The following is a 13108-nucleotide window of genomic DNA, read 5'->3' as shown; positions in this document are numbered from 1 at the left end:
TGAAGTCTTACTGCTCAGCAGGATTTCAAAGTTCAGGGCAGGGCTCTTTGCTCTTTGCAAATCCTTCAAAGGGGCTTGCAAATAACTTTGTGTGCACTTTGAATTCCTCCACTGATTTGGGGGACTTCACAGCACCATATCATGTGAAGCCCACCTGCCAAATTTGGCCCAGAAGGGTAGGGGCAATAGAGACCTGATGTGCTGACCAAAGCCAGTTTTCTCCTTTCACTAAGGGGGCCCCATAGAGAAGGGTCTTTGGCTTTGGTACAGCCTTTCAAAATGGATGCAGTTTTCCTCAGAGCGGTCCTTCAGACTTCAAGCTCTTGTTTTAATTGAAGTTGCAGAAGCGTTTGGAGCCTCTGGTGTTTTTCTCTGCTTCAAAGCAAGGATTGCAAGCTCTGGAAGTTCTTTTCTGGGCCCAATATCTCTAGCCAAGAGATAACGAGAGGTAGTTATGGATAGATAAATATAATAGATATTGATTAATCTATATGATAAAAGTCCCAAAAAGCGGAATGGGTGCATAAGAAAGATTATGGACTGGCAGGCCAAGTCACACACTTATAATCTAAAGAGAGATACAACATGTAAGGACAAAAAGGTAGAGTATGGAAGGCATGCAGGAAGCAAATCCTACAGGAAGACCCGAAGTATGTTGGAAAATGTACTTGGCCAATAATAAATTATTCCTATTCCTATTCCTATAAGAAGATGAGTCCTGTCTCTCTCCTGGAAAATGTGGAAAAGAGTAAAGCAGATGTCAAAGAAGGGTTGTTGCCCCATGGTAGAGCCTCTGCTTTGTATGCAAAAGGCTCTAGGTTTAATCCGTGGCATCTCTAGGCAGGACTGGGAGACCCCGGTCTCAAACGATGAAGAGCTGCTGCCAGACAGTACAGACAATACAGAACTAGATGGATCAGTGGCCTGACTCAGTATAAGGCCATTTTCTGTGCTCCTGTGTGTCAGGATGTTCCAGTGGTCAGTACCAGCTCAGGAAAATGCCCATAGACAGGGCAGCTGTGGAAATGTTAGGCTTAAAGTGGAGATCAGTGGCAGATGAGCAAAGGGGAGGCGGAGAAAGGAAGTAGGAGGTAGGAAGGAGCAAAGTAACAGAGACATTTAAGGCCAATAGTAAACGCCATAGTTGATGTTGGATTTTAATTTAGGTCTCCCCAGTCCTGGTTTTGTAACCAAAATCTTAGTTTCCTTAGAGTTTGCGCAGTTGAATTTTGTGTCCCTTACGTTGAGGGAATAGTCAGTTTGTGTGAATTAAGTTATGCAAGGAATGTTTGCGATGACACTAACGAGGATTTGAATCCCCTTTTGCTTGTCCTCCTAAGTGTGCACTGAAAGGACAGGAAAAAATCCACCTTTCTGCCACTTTTCAACCACCTTCCCTGTGAATATATATCAGGGTGGCTCAACCAACCTTTAAGTGATGTTGAGTTTGCAGCCTTGGTCTGTCTCCCGAAGCCTTGCCTCTACCCAGCATAACAGTTCCCCTGAATAGTTCTTATAAAACATACTGTATATTCTGGCGTATAATACTACTTTTTAATCCAGGAAAATCTTTTCAAAAGTCGGGGGGGGGCGTCTTATATGCCGGGTGGAGAATCTGCGGTCGAGTATATCTCAAACTCTGTATTTTAACTGGAAAGGTTGGGGGGCCGTCTTATACGCCCGGTAGTCTTATATGCCGGAAAATACGGTAAGAGCCCTGCTGGATCAAGCCAGAGGCCACTCTAGACTAAGAAGAAGGAGAAGAAGGAGAAGAAGGAGAAGAAGAAGGAGGAGGAGGAGGAGGAGAAGAATTGATGCTTTTGAATTATGGTGCTGGAGGAGACTCTTGAGAGTCCCATGGACTGCAAGATGATCAAACCTATCCATTCTCAAAGAAATCAGCCCTGAATGCTCACTAGAAGGACAGATCCTGAAGTTGAGGCTCCAGTACTTTGGCCACCTCATGAGAAGAGAAGACTCCCTGGAAAAGACCCTGATGTTGGGAAAGATGGAGGGCACAAGGAGAAGGGGACGACAGAGGATGAGATGGTTGGACAGTGTTCTTGAAGCTACTAACATGAGTTTGGCCAAACTGCGAGAGGCAGTGAAGGATAGGCGTGCCTGGCGTGCTCTGGTCCATGGGGTCACGAAGAGTCGGACACGACTGAACAACAACAACAACAACAACAACAACAATAATAATTTCTATATCACCCTTCACCCAAGGATCACAGGGTAGTTTTCAGTTTGAAAACACAAAAATAAATAGCATAGCAACAAACAAAAACAGCCCTCTCCTTGTCTTTGCTCCCTAACATTCAAAGGTACCCTGTCTCTGAACATGGAGGCTCCATTTGGCTGTTACTGTTAAGAGGCATTGATAGAGCAACACTCTGTGCTAAGCTTTACAACTGCTGCTTTCTTACAGGAGAGCACCCCTCTCTCTCCCTTTAGCTGCAGCCTCATTTCTCTGTGCTACACCCTAAAGGCACAGGAGGAGCTGGAGCTAAGCCGATTTGTAGAGAATCTTGTCAGCCTAATTGATTACTGCGCGGTACACGCTGCTGACGACAGGTGAAATGGCATGGAGTGGAACAAATCTGTATGTATCGCACATTCCCGCTGGGTCGGGCCAGGGCTCCTTCCTCTGACATGTTGATTTATATATTTGCAGCTCCCTTCCCTAATGAATAGTGCCCCACCACGGGTCACTGGAGCCCCCTGCTGTATAGACCCCATCAGTGCCACATCGAGGGAATGAATCACGCTTCCCAAAGCCTTATGCTGTGAATTTAACAGCGCTTGAACACTTGCAGGAGGGTAGCCAAGGAAAAGTAATTAAAAACCCCAGATATACACAGGACACTGACACAAACACAACCTGCCAAATGTCCCAGCAGGAAAATTACACATACACACATGCATACAGGGTGCTGGTTTCTGCGAAATTTTCATCTCTAGTTTGCTTGATTTTTAAGATCCACCATCATGGTAAAGCACGATATCCGCAAGGCTGAAATACTTTCATCTGGCCTATACAGATTTGTTGTGTGATGGACACCAGAAGTCTGCATACAAGATCCAAGACCAGAAGTTTCCTCTCTTCCATGGGCCAGTCAATCAATCCCCGTTTCTCTTGTTTGGGCAAATGTTATCCAGGAAATCATTTCAAAGCATGATACATGCGCTCCAGACAAACAATATTTTCAGTATTGCAAAGCTCTTTATTTTTATTTTTCCTGTGTGTGGTCCTCCCAGTTTTAAAACCACAACAACCCATGCCTTCAGCCTCTGAAGTCCAAGCAATTTGGAACTCAAATACCTAAAAGAGCAGCACCCTCGGTATCAGCCATTTCGGGCCCTACAATTGGCAGAGGAGGCCCTGTTGGTGGTGCCACAGCTGGGTGCTGCTTGGTTGGCACTGACTCATTGACAGGGCCTTCTTGGTGGGGGTTCTCCATTGGTGGAATGCCCTCCCTGGTGAGGTGTGGTCTTCCCCATTAAGGAGCACACAAGGTAAGCCTGCTGGATCAGGTCAATAGCCAGTGTAGTCCAGCATCCTGTTCTCACAGTAGCCAACCAGATGCCTGTGGGAAACCAGAAATCAGCATACATAGATGCATGTGTACGTCATTGTATTTGTATGCCGCCTTTCCATAGTGAAAACCATGCTTAAGGCATTTTGTAAGCTTAAGGCAGCTTACAACATGAAAAAAATACATATAATAAAAATAGCCGTAAACAATAAATAAAACACATCGGAAGGTACACAACCCAATTAACAGTTTCCTCATTCAATCTTAATAAGATCTAAAAATAAAGATACAAAAAGAATTGATGGCAGCAACAACCTCCTTCTAGCCTAGAATGCCTTCTTTGGTTGGCAGCAGCTCTCCAAGGATGGGTTCAGGCAGAGGAGGGTCTTTCCCATAACCTGCTTCCAGATCCTTCTAAACAGATACTTCCAGGGTTGAACCATGGTCTTACAAAGCAGATGCTCAGCCACTGATCTGTTGTTGTTGTTTAGTCATTTAGTCGTGTCCGACTCTTCGTGACCCCATGGACCAGAGCACACCAGGCACTCCTGTCTTCCACTGCCTCCCGCAGTTTGGTCAGGCTCATGTTGGTAGATTCGAGAACACTGTCCAACCATCTCGTCCTCTGTCGTCCCTTTCTCCTTGTGCCCTCCATCTTTCCCAACATCAGGGTCTTTTCCAGGGAGTCTTATCTTCTCATGACCAGTAGTCACACTCAAAACATAAGTTTTATATGCAGTAGAGCTCTAACCTGTGGTGTGCTCAAATCCATGCCCGTTGCCAATGGAAGGGCTTCTGAAAACAAGGAAGCTTGAAATTTGGTCAGTTTTACCTTCACTGTGAGTCCGCGAAACCAACGACAGGTGCTCGAGTGCATAAACCAAATTTCTTTTTTTGTGATTAACAAAGGCTCTATTTATTTCTGTACAGATCCAAGAGTTTCAGGTTACATCAGTTATTAAATTAATATGCCTATTGTAGAGGCCTGGTATTTAGTTTGGTGGAGATTTAGGTGTAAAGTGGGAGTCTGGTTTGCCACCTCAAGGCTGCCCCCGTAGTGCAGTGTAGTAGAAGGAGAACAGAGATCTAGGAATGTCTATATATTTAGAACAGGAATGATGCATCATCAAGATGAGCATTGAAGTTCAAGACTTTTGTTTTTGGATGCATCATCTCTCACCCTTATTGTAGCATCTGGTGACTTTCATTGGGGCAATTGTTACAATACTAGACATTCCTCCAGGGACAATTGAACACGACACACAAACACGAAGTTGGATAAAGAGAATATGGAATGTTTTGAAGGACGGTAGAAGGTCTGTGGCTCAGTGCCCAAAAGGACCTGCCAAAACCCAGGAGTGGGATCTGTTAGTCCTTCTAGCTGGTCTGTGATTCAGTCCAAGGCTCAGTCCCATCATATATATTTTTAATGTGCTAGCTGGCCATGTGCTTGACCAGCCCTACCTCCTTCACCCCCAGGCAGCCTCTGAAAGCTTCCTCAAGCCCCAGGTGGACTGAGGCTATGACCGATAGGATACCTTCAACTCAGAAAGTCATGATTTGTACAGGGCAGCTGTGGAATATCAGTAGATGTGCAGAGCTGAAGTGTTTTTCACCACCACCCTATATTCCCAGCCAAGGACACTCTCTGCAAAGTGCCTTTGACGACTGTCAAGCTTCCCTCGGAATAACGTGCCACACATGCAAAGGGCCGGGTTGCAGCGCTGAGCGAGGGGGAGGCTTCCTTATTCTTTTTAGCAGCTTGGAGAGCAGAATCAATTCCTGTCACTCACCGGTAAATCTGCAGGAACAGGATTATGGATCTGGGTCCTTCTTGCAGTACTTTAATCTTAAAATCGATGCTGAGAAGGAAGCCAGGCTTGGGGGAGGGTAGCGGAGAGGCTCCAGCTTTGACTCTGATGAGGTTTTGCAACTTCAAATGCAAAAAAAGTGTCCAACTCTCTTGCAAGGGAGGCGGGGAGAGAATGCCTCACCTGTCGCAGTCAATGGAATCAGTTACACGGAGGACTTTAATTCAATATGTAAACCAAAGCAGGGCTTGGAAGATGCTTCAGCCTCTTGCTTTTAAGTGCACAGCTCAGAAAATAATCCTGCTATTCTGTGAAGCGAAATATTACCTTGCAGCGTGTTAAATTGGTTAGTAATTTTTAAGGCGCCACAAGACCCTTGTTTTTGCTGCAAGAAGCTAACACAATTGCCCCTCTGGAAGTTAGTTTTACCTTTCTTTTTCTTTCTTGCACCCATCAGTAAGGCTTACATCAAAGAGAAGTGTGCAGATTACCCAGACAGCACACAAAATGCTGTAATAGCAAACCAGCTGCGTTGAGATAACATGTGGGGATGTTGGCTTACGCCACTGGCTCTTCAGGGCCAACACAAATGGAGAAAGGGATGTGGAGGTTCTCATAGAAACCAACTTAAAAAAAAAAACATTGCTTACCTGGAAAAGATATAGAGTAAAGCAAAATGATTGGGGGCTGGAGCACTTCGGCAACAAAGAAAGGGTGGTGCGTTTTGGGGAATGGGTTAGTTTGGGAAAGAAAGAGAAACCTTTTCTCGCAGTGACCAACCGGATGCCTATGGGAAGACTGCAAGCAGGACCTTAACACAAGAGTGCTTGCCCTACTTGTGATTCCCAGAAACTGGTATTCAGAAGCATATTGCATCCAACAGGAGAAGTTGTACACAGCCATCATGATTAGTAGCCATATCCTTACCCTCCATGAATTTGCTCGGAAGGAGAGGATTGGCGGCCATCACTACATCTTGTTTAAAACAAGAATCTTATGCCATTGTATCGACTATTGCTTTTAATTAAAACTAAGTATGGTGTTCTTGATTTGCTTGCTTGTGCCAAATAAACTTGGAGAGGCTTGAAAAATGTTTTTCTTGGCAGGGGCCCACCATGACAAGCCTTTAAAAAACTTCTTTCTTTCTTTCTTTCTTTCTTTCTTTCTTTCTTTCTTTCTTTCTTTCTTTCGGCAGAGCACAGTGATTGTGGAAAAGACCGTCCAGGACCTCATGAATTTGATGCATGACCTGAGTGCCTACTCTGACCAGTTCCTCAACATGGTATGTGTCAAACTCCAGGAATACAAGGACACCTGCACTGTGGCCTACAGGTAAGGCTTGCTTGAGGGCCAGGTGGCGCCCTTCAGGTGTGCGTATGTTGTCCTTCCCTTCAAGGACGGACTAAAGCATTTGGAAGTTTTCTTCTTTAGGAGGAAAAAGGCAAATAAAGGAATAAGTTTAGATTTATTTTACTTATAATTGTATTTCTACACTGCCAACTCATTCAAAAAGATTTCATGGCAGTGTGCAATAAAACCATTAGGATGTCCTAAAATTGTAAAATACAGACTACCACTGTATTGTAATTAGTTTTGACTGTTTTTAATACTGCATTTTAAATTGCTGTAACGTGCCCTGGGATCTGTTGGTGATGGATGGGTTTGATGGTGGTGGTAGAAGGAGGAGGAGGAGTAATGCTCCATCCATGTAATTTTCATTTGCTTTATTAAATGCAGCAAGTTATTTGGAATTTTCCAAATTATTAAATTATGAAGTAAAATAGTGTCAAGATCAAGGGAAGTAATAGTCCTAATCTATTCTGCCTTGGTCAGACACTACCAAGAGTCCTGTGTCCAATTCTGGGCACCACAATTTAAGAAGGATTCTGACACGCTGGAAGGTGTGCAGAGGAGGGCGACCAAGATGACCAAAGGCCTGGAGACCATGCCTTATGAGGAACGGTTGAAGGAGCTGGATATGTTTAGCCTGGAAAAGAGGAGACTGAGGGGGGATATGTTAGCCATCTTCAAATATCTCAAGGGCAGCCACATGGATGATGGAGCATGTTTGTTTTCTCCTGTTCTGGAGAAGGACTCAAACCAATGACTTCAAGTTACAAGAAAAGAGATTCCAATGAAACATATGAAAAACTTTCTGACAGTAAGAGCTGTTTGAAAGTGGAATGGTCTCCCTCAGAAGGTAGTGGAATCTCCTTCCTTGGAGGCTTTTAAGCAGATGCTGGATGGCCATCTGTCATGGATGCTTTAGATGAGATTCCTGCATTGCAGGGGGTTGGACTAGATGGCCCTTGGGGTCCCTTCCAGCTATGATTCTATGAAATGGTTACCTTCATTCAGATAGGGTAAAAAGGTTGTAGAACAGTGGTAGAATGTGCGCTTTTCATGCCCAAGGTCCCCGTTTCAATTCCCAGCTTCTCCAGGTAGAGCTGGGAGAGTTACCCTGCCTGAAGCCCTGGAGATCCACTGCCAGTCAGGGTAAACAATGAGCTAGGTGGACGAATAGTATGACCCAATATAAGAGAGCTTCACATGTTTCCCCAGGAAAACTGCTTTTACTGAACTATGTAGATGCATTCAAATGTAGCTAACCAGTTAAAACACAGCTAATCATCTGCTGAATTATATTAAACTGGTTGACAGACCTGCTTTTAAGATAACAAGGGCCTCACACATGAGATGCCAAACTTAGTGAAAGGACAGATAGAAAATTCCCCAGAAGACCAAATTTTCCTGTTCCCAAAGCAGATGGAAATATTAGAGGAGAAACCCTGCTGCTTGCTCATCAGATCTTCCTCTATCTAGCGGTCATTTGTGAATCCTACTTCGTCTATCAGCCATGAGTCCCATAATCCAGATTTCATTGAATTACTAACCAGAGAGCAGCACCAAAAAGGGGTGGGATGCAGTTAGCATGAAGAAAAGAACTCTGTGCCACAGATAGTGATTTCACTATCGTCATCAGTCTTTCTAGGAATTCATCCGTTCCTGCTATCCTTCCCAGGAGACAGCACCTGCTGTGGTGTAATTAGCAATAAAACAATGAACAGGGTGGTGATACAGTGACTACTGTAATTGACACAAGATAATACCTCCAAGGCAATTATCTGTAAACAAACAATAAATGCCCATAAAAAAGGCAAAAGTAGTTTCTTTCCAAAATAGGTTTTATCTTAAACAATTGCAAACACAGTAAATAAAGAGTCCACTTGGTTCAGTTCTGACATCGTTCCGGTAATCAGACGTTTTGTTGCTAAAGATGTCCCAGCTTTCCCTGTCATATGAAGAACTCAAACTCATACCTCCAGTGCATGAGAGGTTAAATGCACCTAGGGGACACGGGTGGCGCTGTGGTCTAAACCACAGAGCCTAGGGCTTGCTGATCAGAAGGTTAGCAGTTCGAATCCCTGCGACGGGGTGAGCTCCTGTTGTTCGGTCCCAGCTCCTGCCAACCTAGCAGTTCGAAAGCACATCAAAGTGCAAGTAGATAAATAGGTACCACTCCGGTAGGAAGATAAACAGTCTTTCCGTGTGCTGCTCTGGTTTGCCAGAAGTGGCTTAGTCATGCTGGCCACATGACCCGGAAGCTGTACGCCAGCTCCATTGGCCAGTAGCGCAAGATGAGCACCGCAACCCCAGAATTGGACACGACTGGACCTAATGGTCAGGGGTCCCTTTACCTTTAAGTTTAAGCTAAGGTGTTGATCCTACACTTCCCTTTTGAAGTGTGGCCTGGGCACAGCTATTTGCACGGCAAGCAGTTGGAGTCCCATGGCTGGAGAAGCAAGCAGACACTCCTTGCGGTTTGGCTAGTGAAGTTTGTTTATGCTGGCACTTCCGTGTCTGTGGTGCCCCCCTGTCCTAATGGCCATGTTTTCCAAGGGTGATGTGCTACATGTCCATGCAGAGTATTAACTAGGGGATGTGGAGGTCAGCCCTAGGATGCCAGCAGCTGTCTGAAGTGGCAGAGAAAATGCAAGGACCATTTAAGGGGTTGGGTGGGAGAAACACAGACACCACAGACTTGAGGAGGTGGCATTCATTGAAGAACAGAGCTGTCAACTGATACTGGAATCCACCCACCACCACTATCTCAAAGCAGCTAGCTATGCAATTTTTTCCTGTTCTGGTAATAGGGTTAATCATTACCACCAGCACGACAATCTAATAATTAGTTTTTGGCTCATTGGGCCACAGACAGAGCCATCTGCGTTGCTGTGTTGTATCTGGCTCCCAGGAGGGGGCTAGGAAAGGGGTGTAACAGACAAACAGGTGACAGGGCATTGCAGAGAAAGGCCCGATTCCCTTCACGGCTCAGTGCGTTGAGTGCATAAGACATCTGCTTGAGATGGCATAGCAGCTCCAGAACCTGCACTGCTTCCAAAATTCAAATGGCTGCTAATAACCCCTGGAAACAAAATAGCAGAGTGGCTTGGGACTTTGATTAGGGAACATCTGGAGGCCGCTGGGGCTAATTGAGACTCAGGTATTTAGCAACAGAAGCACCCCAGGAGTCGGCGACACATATTTCACTTTCAGATTCAACGTGTCTGAATATGAGAAATTCATGCTCATCCACAAATAGAGCAGGTCTCTTGCCCCAAACACATATCATGCACCAAAGCATGGAATTGCAAGGAGGAGACCCTAGCTAAGTGGTACAGTGTCTGCTTTGTGTCCAAAAGGTCCCTTGTTCAGTTCCTTTTATCTCCACCTAAAGCAGGAAGCAGGGAATAGGAGAGTACCAGGTTGACTACGTCTGTATCATAGGAATGCTGAGGGTGGGTCTCACCTTCAGAGACACATTTACTGTATACTGCCATACATTATGTCACCCAAACTGGAATCCTCGAGGGGACCAAAAGCACAACCTTCCATCATGCAGTGGAATGATCATTTGCTCACCTCATCAATCCACACAATCCAGACCAAGGTTTGCCACAGCTGATCACATAAACAGAGCAGCTTGCTCTAGGTGGCACAGGCAAGGAGTGACAAAACTGGGGTGGAGTTCTGTATTAAATATGGCATCCCCACTGCTGTGACAAATAACTGTTTTATTGTCTTCCATCCTACGTGGCATGGTGACTTTCCAGGGCTCTCATTTTCATTACTCTCTGGAATGTCCCCCTTCTTGAATTATTAGATAAAAGTTTGAAAACACAGAGAGAGTATTGCAAGGGCTTATGCCTAGGAGGTGCATAGGATAAAATGAACCTAAGACTATAATTCTGAGGTGCAGGATTGAGAAGAAAACAGTTGTATTTGTTAGACTGTGAAATAAACGCCCCAGAGTAGTAGCAGCCTCATTGCTGTTGTCATTTCAGACTTGAGTGGTCAAAGCATACTGGTTAACGTAGTCTAGCAAATAGGCCCTCGATGAGAAGGAAATGGGGGAAATGACCAAATTCTTCTCTTCCTTCAAAAATAACTATGTTTTCCTGATATTTTTAACAGAATACTGGGCAGAACCATTGGATTTTCTACAGTCTGAGCTGGAGGGCTATTTGTTGTTCAAGACAGCTTTTACTTTTATCTGCTTTTCAATTTTGCGTTGATTTTTGATGCAGCTCAGGGGTTGATAGTTTAGGAAATGGGAAAGCACATTGTTCCAGAGAGTAGTGAAGTCTGAAATGGAGATTTAGGCTCTGGGATCCTGCAGCATTTGAAAAATCAAACTGCGTCATTTTGCTTTTGGCAGATTGAATTTAGAAACTAAGAAGTATCTCCCACTGAACCAACCTGTTGATTAAAACCCTTTACGAGCTTTTGAGTTGCAAAGAATTCTTCATCAACACTGCTGATTTTCAATTATGCAGAGATCAGAGTTGATTATAACATATATTAAGTAAAATAGAAACATCGACACCTGCCCCTGCCCTACTCACCTTTCTCCCCTCCACCTGTTTCCCCCCTTTTCTTCCTAATGTAACACTAATGTCTCAACAAATGAAACTGATCTGTAAAAATGTAACTTGGGTGGGGGGGAAAGAGAGACATTGTAAACCAAGAAAATCTTTAATAATAATAAAAGAGAATTGATTAGAATTGTCTCTATGGTATATAGGGACACACTTTATTCCACAGCCTGGACACCCATCACATTTGAGTGATGGTTTATTTATTTACTTATTTCATATTGTGAGCTGGAATATCAAATAATCAGGAAATACACCTCACCTCTTCCTTACATCACCATTTCTGATTTTATGTAGGAGCATTGTTCAATCTGATGAAAAGCTGGTCATCAGTGCGTCTTGGGCAAAAGATGATGATATCACCAGACTCCTGAAGTCTCTTCCCAACTGGATCAACATGGCCCAGCCCAAGCAATTGCGACCAAAGAGGGAGGAAGAGGAGGACTTCATAAGGTAAATTATTCCTAAAATGATCCTAAATTGTAGTGGCAACAACAGGTAGCCTTGCCATGAATGGGTTGTCTTATCTTTCAGGGCACACATGCGTAGTCCTCAAATTCCTTTGAATGTGCAGGATGAATTTCTTCAGGGTTGCCTGTTACCAGGAAATAGAGCTGGACTGTGGAGGGTTCCCTTTGGGCATTGTAAGTTACTTAATAATGTGTGTTCCTTTAGTGGATGACTCAGTGTTTGACCGCCTGACCCCGTGATCAATTTCACTAGCCTTCTCTGTCCAGCCGCCCAGCCCCTCCCTCTGGGACATCCGAAAAAGCCTGTTCATGAGCTACTAAGTTGTTTTAGAAATCCCTCGTGATGAATGAGAGGCTTGTTATTACAACTTACCGGAATCCATTAGGAAAATTATGTTAAGGAATTCTTCACCCTTCCTTGTAGTCTGGAGCCAGCCTGGTCGAGCTTTGAAATGGGCCAAACGCCTTCACATGATTTAGAAGAAAGCACGGATTGTTTCATTGTTGTGCCACTTACCGTACTTTATTCTATTTTTTAACTTGGGGGGGGGGAATACAACTCAAAATGATATAACATGCAAAAAGAAATACAATGCAAAAAAGGGGCTGTTTCCATCTTGACAATACATACATGTTAACTTGCTGCAGGTATAAATTCTGTAGTGAAGTTGTGTCATTATTATTATTATTATTATTATTATTATTATTATTAATACATTTATTGTCAATGTACAACCTGTGTACAATGAAATTAACCGAGCCTCCCCCCCCCCCCCGGCAAACACTCAATCTCATTGCACTCTGTGTGCTTGTCACACAACACACCAACCCTGAAAGTCAGTTGCAATATATTGTTTTCCGTTCAGCAGCCTAACAGCCCACGGATAGAAACTGTGTTGTTGTTGTTGTTGTTAAAAACACATTTATTCAAAAGTTACACTACAGCTTTGTCCATTGCCATAATACTACAGAACGATCACTCCAATCTTGTTTTGACCTACTGTTGTTTGATTCTTGTTTTTAATGTCTGGCCATGAGCTGCTTCTAGCTGAATAGTGGGATCAAATAATTTAAAATACATTAAACTTCAATAAAAATGGGTCAGATCCAGACTTAGTTGTGCTTTAGTCCTGTTAGAAACAGTGAGGCAAGTGAATCACGACTAGCATGGATTTCAGTGAGGCTAGTATTCAGATTATCCTGGTGTCTGATCTTTTCCTACTCTGTGCAGATCTAGCCTTAAAACTCCTTTGTAACGTCGCTGGTTGCACTGATTAATAATACATTCAGGTTATCCCAGTTTCAGGAATGAAGAGCACCTAACAGGCTGATGTGGGAGCAGCATGGGCTCAGAT

At 44.0% G+C, this 13108-nt stretch overlaps 1 protein-coding gene across 1 annotated transcript in view; it reads left to right on the top strand.

Moving 5' to 3' along the window:
* The window catches only part of EXOC4 (exocyst complex component 4), a 360306-nt gene that overhangs the window by 286912 nt on the left and 60286 nt on the right, over positions 1–13108 (top strand). The window contains 2 exon segments of the mRNA XM_033162287.1: positions 6543–6679; positions 11581–11736. Of these exon segments, the coding sequence (XP_033018178.1) occupies positions 6543–6679; positions 11581–11736 (293 nt within the window).

The sequence above is a fragment of the Lacerta agilis genome, chromosome 10 (assembly GCF_009819535.1).
Source record: "Lacerta agilis isolate rLacAgi1 chromosome 10, rLacAgi1.pri, whole genome shotgun sequence".
In the NCBI taxonomy this organism is placed as follows: domain Eukaryota; kingdom Metazoa; phylum Chordata; class Lepidosauria; order Squamata; family Lacertidae; genus Lacerta; species Lacerta agilis.
This window is presented reverse-complemented; position numbering and strand designations above follow the sequence as displayed.